Source organism: Salvelinus sp. IW2-2015, linkage group LG17, assembly GCF_002910315.2.
Source record: "Salvelinus sp. IW2-2015 linkage group LG17, ASM291031v2, whole genome shotgun sequence".
NCBI lineage: Eukaryota > Metazoa > Chordata > Actinopteri > Salmoniformes > Salmonidae > Salvelinus > Salvelinus sp. IW2-2015.
The window spans coordinates 8,873,825-8,894,617 of NC_036857.1; the positions used below are offsets into that span (position 1 = coordinate 8,873,825).

General features: G+C 43.4%; 1 protein-coding gene across 1 annotated transcript in view; it reads right to left on the reverse strand.

Moving 5' to 3' along the window:
• LOC111976864 (serine/threonine-protein kinase WNK2-like) overlaps positions 1–20,793 on the reverse strand; it is an 80,047-nt gene that overhangs the window by 54,689 nt on the left and 4,565 nt on the right. Inside the window, exon 2 of the mRNA XM_070448166.1 lies at positions 18,899–19,684. Within this exon, the coding sequence (XP_070304267.1) occupies positions 18,899–19,528 (630 nt within the window). The 5' untranslated portion in view covers positions 19,529–19,684. The remainder of the gene's footprint in view (positions 1–18,898; positions 19,685–20,793) is intronic.

The window sequence follows — 20,793 nt, forward strand, 5'->3', positions numbered from 1 at the left end:
CCGTCCTCTGCCGTGCCCTGATTGTATTACTACTGATGATATCTGGAAATGTGCATGTACACCCTAGCCCATCTACTGTTGCTAGCCCCAATGCTGACTTTTGCTTTGATATCGGTTTTCACTGATTTCTGCTCTCGTAAAAGCATGGGCTTTCTGCACGTTAACACGAGAAGCTTATAACCTAAAATAGATCAATTGAAAGTGTGGGTTCCCAGCTCCAATCCAGATGTGTTGGTCATTACTGAGACGTGGGTTAAGGAAGAGTGTTTTGAATACTGATGTTAACCTTACTGGTTATAACCTTTTTCAGCAAGACAGATCTTCCAAAAAGGTAGGGGAGTGGCAATCTTTACCAAGGATCACCTTCAGTGCTCAGTTGTCTCTACCAAGTCTGTCCCCAAACGATTTGATTGTTTTAAGCATTAAACTTTCAAATAGCTCTTTGTTGACTGTTGCTGGGTGCTATCGTCCTCCATCAGCACCGGCCAGTACCCTACCTGCCCTAAGCTCTCTCCTGGCCCCTTACACTAAGTCTGAATTTGTAATCACCGTTTTACAGCCTGTGTTCCTAAATGGCTGCTCAGTGAAACAACCTGTCCTGATTTGTCATAGATGCTTGCTAAAAAACTTTAATGAGCATGCTCTCCTTCATGAACTGGCCTCTGTAAATGGTATAGAATCAGCTTGATCCCCTCTGTCAAAGACTCTTGGACCTTCTTGTTTGATATTTTCAGTGGTATTGTTAACAAACACACTCCAATAAAGAAAACGAGAATTAAAAACCGGTTCAGCCCCTGGTTCGACCGTGATCTTGTAGAGTTACTACACCTCAAGAATTGCATTTGGCGAAATGCTCGACAAAAGCATACTCAGGCTGACTGGCTCTCATTCAGGCAAATGAGAAATCATTGCACTCAGGCTATCCAGAAGGCCAAAGTTAGTTATTTTAAGGAGCAGTTCCCTCTGTGGGTCTAACCCCAAAAAGTTCTGGAAAACAGTTAGACCTGGAAAATAAACCCTATACCTCTCAGATGCCCATGTCCCTTAATGTTGATGTGGTTGTTACTGACAAAAGCACATGGCTGAGCTTTTTAAACCACCACTTCATGAAGTCAGGATTCCTATTTGACTCAGCCATGCTTCCTTGCCCGTCCAACATTGCCTCATCTCCCAACTCTTCTAATGAGACTAGCCCCGACGCTCCTCCCTCTTTTTCCCCTGCCCATATACAAAGTTTCTCCCTGCAGGCGGTCACTGAGTCAGAGGTGCTAAAGGAGCTCCTTAAAACTTGACCCCCAAAAAAACATCTGGGTCATATGGTTTAGACCCTTTCTTCTTTAAGGTTGCTGCCCCATCATTGCCAAGCCTTTCTCTGACCTTTTTTAAACCAGTCTCTCCTCTCTAGAGAAGATCCCATTGCTTGGTAGGCATCCATGGTGCATCCTTTATTTAAAAAAGGGGGAGATTAAGGTGATCCTAACTGTTATAGGCCTATTTCTATTTTACCCTGTTTATCAAGTGTTGGAAAAACTTGGCTTTCTTGATGTCTATAGTATGCAATCTGGTTTCTGTGTCAGCGCAACCTTAAAAAAGGTCCTCAATGATGTCACCATTTCTCTTGATACTAAGCAATGTCGTGCTGCTATTTTTTATTGACTTGGCCAGAGCTTTTAATACGGTAGACCATTCCATTCTTGTGGGCCGGCTAAGGAGTATCGGTGTCTCTGAGGGGTCTTTGGCCTGGTTTGCTAACTACCTCTCTCAAAGAGTGCAGTGTATAAAGTCAGAACATCTGCTGTCTCAGCCACTGCCTGTCACAAAGGGAGTACCCCAAGGCTCTAACCTAGGCCCCACGTGCTTCAATTTACATTAGCATAGCTCAAGCAGTAGGAAGCTCCCTCATCCATTTATATGCAGATACAGTCTTATACTCAGCTGGCCCCTCCCCGGAGTCTGTTAAAAAGCTCTACAACAAAGCTTTCTTGGTGTCCAACAAGCTTTCTCTGCCCTTTACCTTTGTTTTGGAGGTGTTCAGAACAAGGTTGTGGTTTGGTAAGAAGAATGCCCCTCTCCCCACAAGTGTGATTACTACCTCTGAGGGTTTAGAGCTTGAGGTAGTCACCTCATACAAATACTTGGGAGTATGGCTAGACAATACACTGTCCTTCTCGCAGCACAAATCAAAGCTGCAGGATAAAGTTAAATCTAGACTTGGTTTCCTCTATCGTAATCGCTCCTCTTTCACCCCAGCTGCCAAACTAACCCCGATTCAGATGGCCATCCTACCCATGCTAGATAACAGAGAAGTAATTTATAGATAGGCAGGTAAGGGTGCTCTCGAGCGGCTAGATGTTCTTTACCATTCGTCCATCAGATTTGACATCAATGCCCCTTATAGGACACATCACTGCACTCTAGTCGTAGCTAAAGGTTGAGGATGACAAATAGAACGTTTTCAAAGTCTGCTGCCTCAGTTTGTATGATGGCAATTTGCATATACTCCGGAATGTTATGAAGAGTGATCAGATGAATTACAAAGTCCCTCTTTGCCATTCAAATTGACTGAATCCCCKAAAAACATTTCCACTGCATTTCAGCCCTGCCACAAAAGGACCAGCTGACATCATGTTAGGGATTCTCTCGTTAACACAGGTGTGAGTGTTGACGAGAACAAGGCTGGAGATCACTCTGTCATGCTGATTGAGTTCGAATAACAGACTGGAAGCTTCAAAAGGAGGGTGGTGCTTGGAATCATTGTTCTTCCTCTGTCAATCATGGTTACCTGCAAGGAAACACGTGCCGTCATCATTGCTTTGCACAAAAAGGGTTTCACAGGCAAGGATATTGCTGCCAGTAAGATTACACCTAAATGAACCATTTATCGGATCATCAAGAACTTCAAGGAGAGCTGTTCAATTATTGTGAAGGCGGCTTCAGGGCGCCCAAGGAAGTCCAGTAAGCGCCAGGACCGTCTCCTAAAGTTGATTCAGCTGCGGGATCGGGCATCACCAGTACAGAGCTTGCTCAGGAATGGCAGCAGGCAGGTGTGAGTGAATCTGCACGCACAGTGATGCAAAGACTGAGGATGGCCTGGTGTCAAGAAGGGCAGCAAAGAAGCCACTTCTCACCAGGAAAAACATCAGGGACAGACTGATATTCTTGACTAGTTAAATAAAAATATATATGGTCATGGAGAATAAGGGGTGTAAGCATAGCTCAGCAAACAGACACTTGCTGCAAAGCACCATGTGGTTTACTTCAGTAGGACCAAAGGCTCTTTCACAGTGTGCGTGTCAGTGTGAGAGTGCATGGTGTTGAAGTGATAGATACCACTGGGTCAGGGACACCATAGACTCTTAGACACCATAGAGCTCTATTGAAAGCACACATTCTATGAACTAAGGCTGTGACTAGTGTTGTCATGATACCAGTATCATCATACTTGGAAGTAAGGAAGCCAAACATAAAGCAGACTGAATGAGAAGAAAAAAGTCCTAATGTTGAAAAAAAGAGCCTTATGTTCTCACCCAGAGCCACATGTTTATTTTGCAAGCTAAAGCACACAATATTTTACAAAAGTAGGCTTTAAAAAAAAAAAGAGCCATAGAGTTTAGTTTAAAACATTTTGCCAAGGAAAAATTGGTATCGTAGTCATGCTAGTTGTGACCCCCCCACCAGGGGTGAGGATCTGATGTCCCTGGGGGACACAAGTGCACACAGATCCCACATCAGGGGAGAGAAAACATTAAATCAATATCTTCCCTCTCTCCCACCCCCTCTCCTCTGCATTCCATTTACACCCCTGCTCCCCCATTTTCATCAACCACTCCTTTCTGCTCCCATCAGCTCCCCCTCATCTTCCCCATCCCTCCATCTGCTTACCACAGAAAATTAAGCACCAGTAGGTCTGATGGGTTCCTGAGTGTGATGCTTTGCTTTCCCTTTAGAACACAGTGAGAGTAGTCACCCAACCCAGCGCCACACAGAGAAGCGGACGCCATTAACGATAAGATCTGATGAACATAAAACCAAGAGATCAAAATCCATTCAATTATTCAACCTACGGATTGGAAATTGGAGAGAGTGAAAAGAGCGATGAGGAATTCAATGAGTGAGCGTGAGACTAGTAAAACAAAGTGAAGAGATTATTTTAAACAGAGGCTGTGTGTGAGTGAGAAAAACAGAGGGTATTTTATTAGGCCTCAGATGCAATATCACGTGCAATGAGGGGGAGTGATCTGGAGGAGTGTGTCAAGTATTATTAGTCATATGTATGGGATACACACACACACACACAGTCCAAAGAAATACTTACTTGCAAGTTCCTTCGACAATGCAACAATAAATAATACAAACAAAAGTATATGGCTCAGTAGAATATTTTTTTAGCATATGTACAATACAGGAAGGCACAAATTATAGTCCAATATTTACACGTGTTTTGGGGAACAGGGGATTGGAGGCAAGTGTTTAAATTGTGCAGTGTGGGGGGGGGGGGGGGGGGGGGGGGTTTTTACCCATCCTCTGATCATCAAAAAAAATAGATCGCGGCCGAGAGAGGCAGGGCCTTTGGGAGGGGTGGGGGACCGGGGGGGGGGGGGGGGGGGGGGGGGGAGATTTTTCACTGCACTCTGAAGTCCAATAAATAATTGACAGCTGCAGAGAGGCTGAGCTGTACTATGGTAGGTGGTAGCAGGCAGGGGATGGGCTGAGTGGGGCTGTCCCCAAATGCTGCTGCACAGGAGGATCCCTTTACACTATATCCCCCTCCTTGAATGACTACCTCATCTCTGTACGCAAAACATCATTATCTGTAAGGTCCCTCAGTCGAGCAGTGAATTTCAAAACACCGATTCAACCGGACCCTGGTGGTTTTCCAATGCCTTGCAAAGAGGGGCACCTATTGGTAGACGGGGTAAAAAAGAGCAAACATTAAATAGCTCTTTGATCACGGTGAAGTTATTATTTACACTTTGGATGGTGTATCAATCCACCCAGCCGTTACAAAAGATACAGGCGTCTTTCCTAATTCAGTTGCCGGAGAGGAAGGAAACAACTCAGGGATTTCACCATGAGGCCAATGGTGACTAAAACATTTACAGAGTTTAAATGGGTGTGATAGGAGAAAACTGAGGATGGCTCAACAACATTGCAGTTACTCCACAATACTAACCTAAATGACAGAGTGAAAAAGAGGAAACCTGTACAGAATAGGCAAAATCCTAGAGGAAACCATGGTTGTCTGCTTTTCGAAAAGACACTTGGAGACAAATTCATCTTTCAACACAAGGCCAAATATACACAGGAGTTGCTTACCAAGAGATATTGAATGTTCCTGAGTAGCCTAGTTACAGTTGACCATGTCAAGTCTTGAAAATGGTTGCAATGATCAACTTGACAGAGCTAGGAGAATTTAAATAATAATGTGCAAATATTGTACAATCCAAGCATGCAAAGCTCTAAGAGACTTACCCAGAAAAACTCACAGCTGTAGCTGCTGCCAAAGGTGATTCTATCACGTATTGACTCAGGCGTGTGAATACTTATGTAATTTAATAAATTTGCTAAAATTTAAAAAAACATTTTAGATGGTGTAGATTGAGAAAAAAAAATACAATTTAATCAATTCAGGTTTTAAACAAATGTGGAGTAAGTCTCAATCGGTGTGAATACTTTCAAGGCACTGTACATTCTAAAAACCAGTGTTATTTTTGTTTTAATAGGGCTGTAGCAGTCCCCGAAATTGTATTGTAACCAATGCATCCATGAATTAAACTCAATTCTGCCATTTTCAAATAGCTGTGCTGTAAACATTGTGTACATGCATGTGAGATCACGCACACGTGTGTGTGTGCGTGTGTGTAGAGAGAGACCCAGCTAATGTAGCCATCTTCCAGAACAGGCTGTATAGAGTAGCCCAAAACTGGAGCCAGGCAGAATTGAAGGCACACAGATCCATCCCATCGAGCCATGCTCCCTCTGAGCTTTAACTCTATTCGTACAAGATTGTAGGTGCGATTGTCCTCACTCATGAAACAATCTCACCTGGCATCCCAGAAGTAGGTGAAACATAGTTATACTACCAGTATTTGCTGTAGCAGTATTTGCTGTAGCAGTCCCCGAAATTGTATTGTAACCAATGCATCCATGAATTAAACTCAATTCATTTATACTACCAGTATAACTCCAGAGCCCTATCATAATGCCTTAAAACTAAATCACCACCAGCTTAACCAGGCCAATGTCCAGTGCTTCATGTCTAACAATTCCGATGATTGTCCGACTGGATAAAGTTCAGTTACCACTGAAGTCTAATGAACGCAAACATAACCATGGCTGGGTCACTACACATTGAGATACATAATATGGCCCAGTCACAAACAAAAGTTCAGAATTGTAGTGGCAAACGTGAAAAGATCACCTGATGTGTCGCTTGGGCAGCATGACAGGAAGCAATTATTAGTGACCCATCTGAGTCAAAGATCAGAGAAACTGGAACTACACAGACACACAGAGGGGATGCTGGAACGAGAGACGCTCTGAAGATCCATGAGAAACAGTCCTCGTGAAAACAGTAACCCTTCCAGTGGTCTCCCAGGCTTTCTGTTCGAGAACAGGACACAAAAACACATCACAGATCTTTCCAGCAGTCGTTAGTTTTCCTAAGGTTACCGACACCAAAGGGATTTTTCCACCACTGAATGGATGGTAAAAGCTATTTTATGTCTTTGAGGACCTGAACAACAAAAAGCCAATTTGCCTTCAGTGTTAATTTTCTCTTGTTCCAAGTGGTCATTCTGTTAAGAGACCAAGTTAAAGTTAGTCAATAGCTGTCCTGGTCCAGCTGGACAAAGACTAGGCCTGCCCTCTGAGCCTGACCGTGTGTTTTGAAGTAGGAACTAAAAACACTGGTGGGAGAAAGTAGTCTGTAGTTTCTAGTGGCTTCCAGCACGTCATTCCATTGATTACAGACCACCACAGGGTCGGTGAGGGTACAATAACAGAGCTCAGTGGGGCAAGGTTGCTTGTTAAAAGGTTAACAGCCTTTATCATTGCCAATATTCATGTGTGACCTACAGAATTTTTAACGTATCAAATTTGCACTGCTTCGTCCTGGACATAGCTGGATAAATGAAGTCTTATTTTACATCAATTGAACCAATGCAGAAGAGGGCAGGAAGGAATAAACTAAAGCATCATTGCAGGGCCTAACAGGGTTAGTGGCAGGCAGCCAGGGTTATCCAGCCATTGAAAGTCATGACTAACCCAGGAAGAGGGCTGTCTGTGGGGGTGGACTCAGTCAGCTTCGGGCCTTGGCCGTTTTGCTGGAGGATCCATAATCGGAAAAAATATCCACACGATGTTCAGATGACGCGCATGCGTGCACACAGTGAATGATGGCTTGCTGTGGCAGAATGACCTTAATTAATCCTGCCATGGGGCTGCTGGAAAAACGTGGGTTGTGTATTAAAAGGACTCCCCCACACCTTTAATCGTGCGCACTTCTTAACAGACAGTCGCACACACCAATTGCTCTGTGAAGGCAATAGAAAAAAACAAGTACTTTTATTTATCAAGATGGATCCATTCCATTTCACAGCAGAAATGTGAAGAATCTAACCTGAACAAAGACAGGACTGAGGATAAAATAAAACATTTATTGCACAACGGTTGAGACAGACCTCCAGAAAACACAATACATTCCCAGCACATTTCTAGTTCACTAATAATGATCTAGCCTGCAGCTCATTCCGATGTAAAACATTAGCCACAAAACTCTCAAAGACAAGTAGATATTTTTTCAAAGATGTTATTCACCAGTCTTGTTATGCCGGCATAACAAGACTGGTGAATAACATCTGTGCCATCAACTCCTTTGAAAAAAATATCTACTTGTCTTTGAGAGTTTTGTGGCTAATGTTTTACATCGGAATGAGCTGAAGTAAGAGACACGCCAGCATAACAAGACTGGGGCATAACATCTGTGCCATCAGCTCAGTGGATCAGATACGTATTTATTTTTTATTTCATTTAACTAGGCAAGTCAGTTAAGAACAAATTCTTAATTTACAATAACAGCCTACCCCGGCCAAACCCTAACGACACTAATTGTGCACTGCCCTACGGGACTCCCCATCACAGCCGGTTGTGATACAGCCTGGAATCGAACCAAGGTCTATAGTGACACCTCTAGCACAGACCGCTGCACCAAAAGAGACAKGGAAGCCACTGCTACTTGACTATGACACAAGCCTATTACACATCCCAACATCAATACCTTACATTGCCATTAATCATAGGGCTTTTGCACCATTTATCGTTTGCTCTTAACCCCCAATGAACTAGTTCTTCCTCCGGCCTGATCCCGCTTTAACCATGGGAAGAGATTAGCTGCATCTGTGATTATACACCCCCCCGGTCATAGTGCCATAAAACATACCGGAACACTTCACTAAACGCTACATGGGAGTCAACTAGCCCATGATACAATATTTGTATAACTTGAGATTGAGAGATTGCTTTGAAAAGAGGAAATGGTTTAATGACATAACATGCAGTTACACAGCTATACTCTATGAACACAGTAGCTAGGCTATACTAAATGTGTCCTGGAGTAAGCCTACTCTTGGACCAGCTAGGAGTAATTCACATTTTTATTAGGATCCCCATAAGCGGACACCATAACGTCAGCTCATCTTCCTGGGGTTCAACACAGAATTTAAAAAGACAACCAATTACATTAAGACATTACACACATTCAACAAGTAGACAATTACATTTCCTGAAAAGGTAATACATTGAACATTGTGGGATTAGGATCTGTCCAGTCATAATATTTTAAGAAGAAATCCGCCCCTGCATTCTGTCCCATCAGTCATCCAGTGCAGAAAGTTTTGGCCGGCAACAGCGTACCTGTCATCTCTGTTACCATGGAGCTGGGCTGAGGGCTCCTTATAATTGACACACTGGCATCTAGGGTGGCCCGGTGAATGATTTAATTCAGGGGTGAGATGGTGAGACTGACTGCAGCAACAGTAAAAGGTCAGGAGGAGGAGTGTGCACATCCAAACATACATAAGGGCACATCAGTCCTTTTAAAATGAGGAAAGATGGACAGATGCAGTACACAAATTTACAAAACTAACCCAAGCCTAAATACTGATTAAAAACACTGACCATTGTCAGTCCAATGACATGCCAGCTACTCTACCGGATGTGTGCGTATGTGAGGGGCCGTGGCCAAAGTGTGTATAACCTGGACTATGACACAGCCCTCCCAATAAGCATCTTTCCAGTCACAGACTAAATGTGGAGGTTGGCAAAAAAGTACCGCCTTTGACACACAGCTGAACATTGGTGATAATAAGCTTTTACCCCCCCCCAAACTAATGCTGCTTATGTAATGAGCTCGGCAATGACAGGGTCACACGCGGAAATTCTGCCTGATTAGATCGGTGTGTCAGAGAGAAAGAGAATGTGTCTGACAGCTTACAGTGCCTGTGATAGACAGCGAGAAATGAGGGAGCGTAACAGTGAAAAAAAAGCCTGGTAATAAACCAAGCTGAGGACAACGGGGTCATGTGGCCTAGAGGAGAAGAGCCATGTTGCCATCAGTGTTGTTTGGACAGGATCAGAGAAAAAGGGCCAATCAGAGCCTCAGGCAGTCAGTCTCTCTACAATACAGACAGGGGCTTCCTCTCCATCCACTATGGGAGGATTAGAGCCAGTGGCCAAGAGGGCAGCAAGCCTTAGAACCAAATTAGCCTGCTCCACTCCCACCCTCTCAACTGCTGAGCAGCAGCCGGGCACCTGGTGGACAGTTTACCCCCTTTTTGAACAATTCCATTGGTTCTAGGTGCTACTTCTTGTCCCTGGCGCACTGGGCAAGCCATATGCGCCTATTTAGGACAAAACTGCGTAATGCACCCACCTCAAAGGGTTAAATACTGATGGGGGTGGGGACCCGAGTTCTGTAGATGACTGAACCACTGATTGACAGGGGCAGATGACCCTGCCCATGGGGTTCTGTTGTTTCTCCATGGTGCTCAGCAGCCAGCTCAGGTTTCTTTAATAAGACAACACCAGCAACACAAAGCCCACTGTGCCACTGCCAATCCACCAGACAGTGGGGGTGCAGGAGCCAGATATCTGGATGTGTACAGCTGTACATCATAGCATGTTCCAGCTGGTGTTGACATCCTAAAGTTAACTACCTGTGAGTGTGTTTTGGTTAACAGGGAATAACTGAGGTACCATGAAACCCAGTGATGAGGCCTTAGTTGGAGCTAAGAGAAAGCCATCTGTTCAGGGTCAGCTCACCTCTCAGGTAGGAGGATACTCAGTTCATATTCACTTTGTAGGCCATCTGAAAACCAGTGACAGACAGTATGACAGGGGATACTCAGATGTCTTGGACACCACTTCCAGGTCAGTCATCTTGAGACCAAGCTTGCATTCAAATTACAGTACCATAAGGTCTGGAAAGGTTTTCACTGTAGAGTCAGCATCTGTCAAGACCTTTCAGATGCTGAAGCCTTTATGGAAAAAAATAAAAATAAAAAATAAAATAAAATTTTAAGAGACAAGGGAGCAATTATTCAGGATGATTGCCTGTTCTGCTGGTCTGAGGGTGTCAGAGCACTACTTGGGCTTTAGGGACCTGTCCTAAGCTGAACCGGAAGTTCCCTCGCCAATTTTATTGCCTGCTGCAGTGAAGCGGCACAGAGCCAGAGAGACAGGCTTGACGCAACAACGCTGTCTAACACACACAATTAATGAACAGCCCAACTCTGTTGCCCCCAACCCCAGCTATTAGAGGTTTCAGCTAATTATTTTTCATGGTGATTACCCTGAATGGTCTTTATGAATCACCCAATAAAAACTACCGGTAGTTGGGGGAAAAAACTATTCATGTTAGAAGTATCGGAGCCTGGCACATCTGGATTGTACAATATTTGCACATCATTTTTTAAATTCTTCAAGCTGTCAAGTTGGTTGTTGATAATTGCTAGACATCCAAGTCTTGCAATAGATTCAAGCAGATTTAAGTCAAAACTGTAGCTAGGCCACTCAGGAACATTCAGTGTTGTCTTGGTAAGCAACTCCAGGTGTATATTTGGCCTTGTGTTTTAGGTTATTGTCCTGCGGAAAAGGTAAATGTCTCCCAGCATCTGTTGGAAAGCAGACTGAACTAGGTTTTCCCTGTTCTTAGCTCTATTCCATTTATTTTTATCCTAAAAAACTCCTTAGTGCTTACCAATGACAAGCATACCCATCACATGATGCAGCCACCACGCTTGAAAATATGGAGAGTGGTAGTCAGTAATGTTTTGTATTGGATTTACCAAACATAACAGGACAAAAAGTGAATTGCTTTGCCACATTTTTTGCAGTATTACTTAAGTGCCTAATTGCAAACAGGATGCATGTCAAGGGGTGTGAATACTTTCCGAAGACATTGTATGATATTACGTAAAATGACTTAATGAGCAGCAGTAGCCATAAGCAAAGCAACCCTTGCCCTCATACCAGGCCTGACAGTTGGAGACTCTTACACAGCACAATAGGGAGTGTGGAGGAAAATGCATTACATAATTTGTCTCGTGCTCTCAATGATGCCTCAAATTGTCCGAGTGGATTAACAGTCATACTGTAACACGACTGTAGGGTCTAGGCCTACTTTCAACACTATTGTAGTCCTCTTCTATAGGGTTGTTTGAGATTTCAATGTGCTTGAGGTAAGGCAGTCGAGTGGTCTGCGGGAGCCTGTGTACAACAGGTAGGCCTGTGATGTGGAATGGAGGTTTGATAAATTATCTGTGAGAGGAGTTTGATGAGGGGTTTTGCAATGGAGAGGGTTAAAGGGATACAAGATTCTAGCATTTAAGCCATTGTTCTTCTTACCCAGAGTCAGATGAACTTCTGGACTTCATTTTATGAATCTGCGTGCCATAACGGAGGAAGTTCGTTTTATGAATCTGCGTGCCATAACGGAGGAAGTTTGTTTTATGAATCTGCGTGCCATAACAGAGGAAGTTCGTTTTATGAATCTGCGTGCCATAACGGAGGAAGTTCGTTTTATGAATCTGCGTGCAATAACGGAGGAAGTTCGTTTTATGAATCTGCGTGCAATAACGGAGGAAGTTCGTTTTCCTTCACAGAAAACACATTTCGGCAGAAAATAGCTTAATTATCATCAGTTAACAGAAGTGCAACACTATTTGGCTAGGGGCCACACAAGTAAATGAGCTTACAATGAAAAATCATGGCATTTGCTGCAAAAACAGTGCATGGCCATCATATTTCTAATGTTAATCATAGAAATAATGTGTAGCCAGCTACATTGCCTACTGTTTTGCTTGAAGTTAACATTGCATTTTACCTGTGAAAAGACTGCTGATAGAACGCCTGTTCATGAATTCTCATCCGAGTGGAGAAGTACAACTGAAGCACAAAATGTGTCTGATGCCAAGCAGAAAATACYATAAGAAATATCTTAGTGCGTTGTTTGTAAATGCAGATCTAAAAAGCTTCTTATGAGTTCTGCATTAAAACGATCCCTGAAACCTACCCCACTAAAACCAGATATAAAGTACGTAGAAAAGAAAGACATATTTTATCAGCTTTGAGAACTAACAATCAGCAAAATAAAAGCTAGAGAGTTAGGGAGAATTGGAAAATCAAAATCTATTCAGCAGTATTGATTTTGTTATTACGTTTGAGCCGCACAGCAAAAAAAAAACATGGCATTAGACAAGGCAGAGTCAGAGGATATTAGCTTTAAAAACCGCAACATTTTCTCAGCGCCATGGCAAAATGTGTAGAATGAGGACATTTGCTTTAACTGCAAAAATACTGGGGCCGCAGTACTGGGGCCGCACGTTCTCCACGGCGTCTCCAGACTCTGTCACGTGCTCAGTGTGAACCTTCTTTCATCTGTGAAGAGCACAGGGCGCCAGTGGCGAATTTGCCAATCTTGGTGTTCTCTGGAAAATGCCAAACGTCCTGCACGGTGTTGGGCTGTAAGCACAACCCCCACCTGTGGACGTCGGGCCCTCATACCACCCTCATGGAGTCTGTTTCTGACCGTTTGAGCAGACACATGCACATTTGTGGCCTGCTGGAGGTCATTTTGCAGGGCGCTGGCAGTGCACCTCCTTGCACAAAGGCGGAGGTCTGTCTCTTATACACATCTAGATGTGTATAAGAGACAGGCCATGCTCTGGACACTACGCTGACAGACACAGCAAACCTTTTTGCCACAGCTCGCATTGATGTGCCATCCTGGATGAACTGCACTACCTGAGCCACTTGTGGGTTGTGGGTTTGTCTCTTATACACATCTAGATGTGTATAAGAGACAGACTTGTGGGTTGTGGGTTGTAGACTCAGTCTCATGCTACCACTAGAGTGAAAGCAATGCCAGCATTCAAAAGTGACCAAAACATCAGCCAGGAAGCATAGGAACTGAGAAGAGGTCTGTGGTCACCACCTGCAGAATCACTCCTTTTTTGGGGGTGTCTTGCTAATTGCCTATAATTTCCACCTTTTGTCTATTCCATTTGCACAACAGCATGTGACATTTATTGTCAATCAGTGTTGCTTCCTAAGTGGACAGTTTGATTTCACAGAAGTGTGATTGACTTGGAGTTACATTGTGTTGTTTAAGTGTTCCCTTTATTTTTTTGAGCAGTATATATATATATATATATATATATATTAAATCCATTTTAGAATAAGGCTGTAACGTAACAAATGTGGAAAAAGTCAAGGGGTCTGAATACTTTCCGAAGGCAATGTACATGTATAACCCTTCTGTGGTAAAAACTCTGGAATGCAGGATCAGACAGTAGCTGTCAGAGAGAATGACTCCAGGTCTGTGATACGGTTGGCCCACTAAGGAAACTTCTGTCAGTGACTAGGCAAACCATTTCTCTACACCTGCTAGGCTTTGTCAGTGCGAGTTTCACAATTTCAAACATACAGGCGTATGACAAGGACTAACTCTGTCATGAACTAGTCAAGGCCTTTCCTACAGTTCACACACTGCCTTTGTGCCTTGGTCACAGTTCACACATTCTAGCTACAGCTACCCCGTGCATAGCCTGGTCCTGTATGTGCTTTAGGTACTGTATGTTCTTTAGCCAACAGGACACCTGTAACGGGCTTGGCCCACTTCACCATGGCTCTGTGACAAAGGAGCTCTGACATGGAGGCCACAGCCACTGACGAGACCCTGTTAGAGCCATTGTGTGTGTACCTCTCTCACGGCCCCATGGGCTGTGACCAATAACAAACTTAGACAACTTTGTTTTATTTTTCCAAACTGTAAATTGCTTTCATAACTTGCAGTGCACACACAACACAAACCATTAAGTACCTTATTGTATTTGTTTTCAATTAAAAATGGTCAAAACACAAAAGTAGCTTGTTAGCAAAAGACCAATTTCTCAAGCAAGAATTTGCCTATGAATGTCTGGGAGTGGAAAACTACAAACTAGCTGTTATTGGCAGAGAGGTTTAAAACACTTTCTTATTAGTCAATTAACAAACGTACCACCAGGTGGTCGCCAGGCAGGCCAAAACGCCATCCCACCAAAACATTTTATGCCGCCTTTTCAAACTGCTTACACTAAAAGGGCATTATCATTTTCACACTATTATTCCAACCATATATATATATATATTCACACTTTAAAGGCACTGGGCCTTTAACAATAGGCCTCAATCCAAAACAGGAAGTCCAGACTTGGTCAGAGTATGCTCAACGCCCAGTAGAACTGGTTACAGAGGGGTGTGCAGTTACTGTCCTTATCTCAGCGAGAGCAAGCTTCATTCCGCTGCCATGGTGTCAGCACAATCACTGCATTCAGAAACACAACAGCAGATTTTATCTGCAGAGCAGCGTGCACCCTGCCAAATACCAGCGCACAATCAACTGTGTATGTGTGCAAGACCTGATTATACACCATCTTAAAACAGAACTGAGCTAGTGCGAGTCAGAACCAAAGAACTTCCAAGAGTTTGAGTGACAGACCTTGATGATTAGTAGCCGAGTAGGACCCGTGTGCGTTAGTGTTTATTAGGATCCCCATTAGCGGACGCCTATGGCGACAGCTGGTCTTACTGGGGTCCAACAATGAAAATTAGACTTTACAATTTACATACATTTAAAAACATTAACGTGTAGGATGCGTGTGTGTGCACACGCATCTATCAGTTACACATACATGTGCGTGAGACAATGGAATTTCTCACATATCAGCACACAGATAAGCATCCGTCCCTCTGCCCTGGCACCACACAGATGGCAGACAGAGAAAGTGATGTAGATAGAAAGAGGCAGAGACTGAGAGAAGAGAGAGTAAGTGAGGGGGAAAAAGACCAAGAGGGAGAGAGATCGCACAGGACCAGATTAAACTTCCAGGCAAAAGGGCCACATGACCAACAGAGAGAGGGAAACAGTGGAAAAATCACTGAGATTTAATCCTCTTTCTATCCTAAAGCAGGTTGAGAGCTTCAAATTCCTTGGTGTCCAGATCAACAACAAACTATCATGGTCCAAACACACCAAGACAGTCGTGAAGAGGGCACGACAAAGCCTATTCCCCCTCAGGAAACTAAAAAGATTTGGCATGGGTCCTGAGATCCTCAAAAGGTTCTACAGCTGCAACATCGAGAGCATCCTGACCAGTTGCATCACTGCCTGGTACGGCAATTGCTCGGCCTCTGACCGCAAGGCACTACAGAGGGTAGTGCGTACGGCCCAGTACATCACTGGGGCTAAGGTGCCTGCCATCCAGGACCTCTACACCAGGCGGTGTCAGAGGAAGGCCCTAAAAATTGTCAAAGACCCCAGCCACCCCAGTCATAGAGACTGTTCTCTCTACTACCGCATGGCAAGCGGTACTGGAGTGCCAAGTCTAGGACAAAAAGGCTTCTCAACAGTTTTTACCCCCAAGCCATAAGACTTCTGGACTATTTGCATTGTGTGCCCCCCCCCCAACCCCTCTTTTACACTGCTGCTACTCTCTGTTCATCATATATGCATAGGCACTTTAACCATACATCCATGTACATACTACCTCAATTGGCCAGACCAACCAATGCACCTGCACATTGGCTAACTGGGCTATCTGCATTGTGTCCCACCTCCCGCCAACCCCTCCTTTTACGCTACTGCTACTCTCTGTTCATGATATATGCATAGTCACTTTAACCATACCTACATACTACCTCAATAAGCCTGACTAACCGGTGTCTGTATATAGCCTTGCTACTCTTATTTTCAAATGCATTTTTACTGTTGTTTTATTTCTTTACTTACCCACACACCTTTTTTTCGCACTATTGGTTAGAGCCTGTAAGTAAGCGTTTCACTGTAAGGTATACACCTGTTGTATTCGGCGCACGTGACAAATAAACTTTGATTTGAAACAAGAAACGCTCCAGCAACATTCGCATAGCACCACAGAGTACACTGAACAACACAGGGCTGGCACAACCCACGTGCCCGGTTGAGGGCAAAATGTGCACACTGATTAACGTGCACAGTAGCTGAGCCTACCATGCACTGCTGTTGAGGGTGAATGAGGCGTCGGGGTGACGGCAGGGTAGAGGGCATTTTTTCTCATTAAACTCTAGAGGTTTGTCTGGGCCCTTCAGACAGTGAGCTGTAAAACAGGCCCTTTATAGGCCATCCGGGCACTTTCATCCCTAGTACCCAGCATTACTGTAAATGCTGCTGAATCTAACTTAGCTAGTAGACTGTATTGCAGCACAGTCGAAGTGGATCCATGTTCAATTTCACATGCCTGTCCATAATTAGATGGACCCACATTAGGTGCTATATCCCTCAAACTCCACTCTGGACCTGGGTGCCAGTTCCACTGCATTTTTCCCATTGCACCCCTCTAATCAGGAACTGATTTAGACCTGGGACGCCAGGTGTGTGCAACTAATTATCAAGAAGAACAGAAAACCAGCAGGCTCCGGACCTCGTAGGGTAAGAGTTCAGCACCTCTGTCCTATAGGATGCATACCAAATCATATGAACGTCAGACACGTCCATGATGGCAGAATCATAATGATGACCAAAGCCAGAGTGTTGGCCAGAGGTGATTGAAGCACCAAAAGAAAGGCTATATGGTCAAATCCACAGTAGAATATGAGCCAGTCCACTTGACTACCTGATAAATTAACATATGGAGTTACACCTAATCACTCACTTGTAGACCACTATCCGATTGGTCAATAACAGTGAAAACACTACCATTTCTAATCAATGACTTAAGACACCAACATGTGACTCAATCAATGGGGCCACCTCAAGCTCTAATCAATGCTTCTAATAAACTAGGCTAAAAGTCCTAGGGAAGAACCAGAAAGCATCAGCATCATTTCTGTCAACAATTCCATTTATGAGGAACAATCTGTTAAAACCAACAATACAATAGGCCTACATAGAGAACTGAGGAAGAAAATGGTAGTGGGAAAATGGAACCTTGAATGGTTGTTGGTGTTATAGCAAACTGCCCACTAGAGGGAGTGTTTGCACACATCTATTGGAAAACAGTAGCCTATAGAATGAATGATTTACTGTTCCACATCCTCTCCTCATCCGGTGTCCAATTATGGGTCATACTTAGCTTGTTTGAGGAGATATTGGCTTCCTCTAATCCATGATCACCTACATGGCATCATCATCCCAGTGAAAAGATGGATCTGTCTCTCTCAGGGCCAAGTGTGTCATTGCTTGAACAAAGCTGAAAGTCCCTTCTCTGAATAGGAGGGAGATATACAGCTGCACTCCTGAGATTTCACTTCTGGGATAACTTTTCATGATCCCATGAGGTAGGCCAAGCAAGCAACATTATCTCACTGACACACACACCTGAAAGAGCTTCATCAAGGCCACAGGGCCACCACACCGCTCCCAGCATGCATCAGCACGTTTCAGCTGCTTCCTGTCAGCAGCCCTCCTATTGCACAGCAGGGGATTTACCCCTCATCTACATACTGCTGGGACAAAACTCACAAGCACTCTACCCTATACTGTCTGACTGCTTAAATACAGCCCAATATGGTAATTCTTCTTTTAGTGTTATATGAAATTGTATTCACATATAGGCTATCCAGCAGACAAGCACATTTGTATTGTTATATGGGTTTGTTTGGGTCTCCACTAGGGACACTAGGTCCATGAGGAGCCTAGTCATGGTTACTGACTGTCGTTCATTTAAAACTATGCTTCCTGTGAGAGAAGTAGATAATCCCGTGCTGCAGCAGGTCGGAAATAATTTGTTTGCGATTTTCCAGTGTCTAACACACTTAGATCAGTTAGGGTCTTGTTGAAACAAGGATAGACTAAGAATAGAGTCCCTGTAGCCTACAAAGGCCTCTTGGTCAATGGCAGTGACAAATGCTTGTCAATCCTACAGACATCTAAACCATTTAAAATTTAGTGGAAACTCATTTACAACTTAGTAGATTCCCATTCCCTATAGTATTCTAGCTGATTGACAGCTCCCCGTAGACATCACCATTATGAAGTGTGTGAACGTTCACTGCATCAGCCCTCTAATGGAAATCACTCGGTGAAACCAACCAGTCGAGTAGGACACCCATCAGAGAGATCCAGAGGACTCACTCACATAGAGGCATGTTGATACTTAATATGTGATGATGTTTCATAACAGACCTTTAGGAAAAATAGACTTAACTGTGTTGAAACTTCCCAATCTATAGTTGTCCAAATTAAACCCTTTGCTGCATTACTATTAAAAAAAAATGTATTAAAAGTTTGAGCAGATCGAATAGGTCTTCTTACTCACAACAAACTGCAGTGAAGTGCTTGAGCATCAGGACACTATGGTCAAAAAAAGGTACAGCATCTTACCTGAAGTTCACACCAGGCAACTTCCACCCAGGTGTCGGTATCCAGACCTTTATAGACAGTCTTGAAGGACCCTCTCCCGAGCTCGATATCGAACTTGAGAAACCGTCCCCCAGGGGATGTGGAAACAGCTTTCATCTCAGCCTCTTCCTCCTCGCTAGCAGTTCTGACAGTGTTTTTACTGCCTTCGGTGGATGTAACATTCAATTTATCCACAGTTTTCTCCTTCTCATCAGCGCTGGCGCCCTCCGTGGCGCTGTCTTTCTTCCCCCCTTGACTCCCGGGACTGGAACCCTCCTGTGGCCCCAACCGAGCCCCCCGTGTCCTGTCAAGTATCGTGCGCAGGCTTATGTTGAGGATTTTACTCCTGTTGTCACATTCTGGCACCTCAAAGGCCTGCTCATCAGAGTCTGAGAACCACAAACTTCTCCTGATAAATCTTTGGCGCACGATCCGCTGATAATTCGATGGAGGATATGCACTCGGGTCGCTCCCACCTCTCACGACCGTCGAAGTGTCCATATTAGTGACATTTCCATCTCTGATAGTCTCATACATATTTATGTTGAGTTCACATTGTGAATTGGGAAGAGCTGGGTATTTAAATCCATCGGGCTCGGCACCCGATTCCATGGCGATTTAATTGTTGAATCACTGATGTTTCCAGATGATTGCCATGGCTATTCCTGACGTGAAGATGGAGTGGGGGCCGAATATCTGCAGCACACGCCCGGTGACAATTCTTCAGCATGGAGGTATCAACGGAACGATGTCAGTGTGCACATCAATCTAAACGGAAGCAAAAAAAATAAATAAAAGAAGAGTTGAAAGATTTAAAAGGAGTGGAAGCTGAAAGCATTAACATGGACTTGCAAGGTTTATTTCTCAAAATATATAACCAAATCTTGTTGTTTTCTGCTTCCTGGCTCAATCATACTGACATAGGAATAACTAGCAAAAATGTTTGAGAAATTAAAATGCCAGAGAGGAAAGATGACACTGAAAAACAAGTGGTTGTAAAAGCTATCTGGCTAGATACATCCTATTTAATTAATGTAAACTACAGCATTTAGCAGGTGAACATAAAATAAAGAGCTAGCTAGCATTTGGCTAAATAAACAACCTGGACTTAGGGGTAGACATAACATAGTAGACAAATCTGGGACACTACAATTTGTATGATATGTTACATATTAAAATTTGTGGATGTCCATCATCCATTTCGTATGATGGTACAAATTGCAATTCATACAATATGTTAAGAATTTTAGATCATACATATTGCATACAAAATTACAATTTGTTGTGGCTAACTAGCGGTTATAGTTAAAGGGTTAGGGGACGGTCTAGTAGTTGTAAAGTATATATATATATTTTTTTTAAAGTTAAGTAGTTGCAAGCTGCAAATTAGCAGACAATCTAAAGTAGTCTGACCACGTTTACATGCATACCAATATCCCATTATTATACTCAAGTATTTACAATAACTCAAAAAAGCTTGTATCCCGGTTATGAGTAACCCGAATAAGATGCCTGGGATATGCTGATCTAAGACCGGATACTGTGGCATGTAAACATCTTATCCRGTTTACTGTTGTTTTTAAAAAAGGTCTGCGCAGGCTCAGTTTCCCATATCATGGGGTGTTGTGTGAAGTCCATAATTTCCCTACTATAATTAATTTACATTACGTTTCTGCTTATCATTTCTGACATGTCGTATGCCATATTATAATTTCCGACATTTGGTAGGCCATTTGTTTGTCAACTATAGTTTGATACATGCAGCTTCTCTGTCATAACTTCTTGCCCCAGAAGACTAAATAAAGTGCTCACCAGAATAAGGTCTTAAGTCAATAGAATGAATGCATTAGTAATCTTGTTATCACTGGTAAAATTGT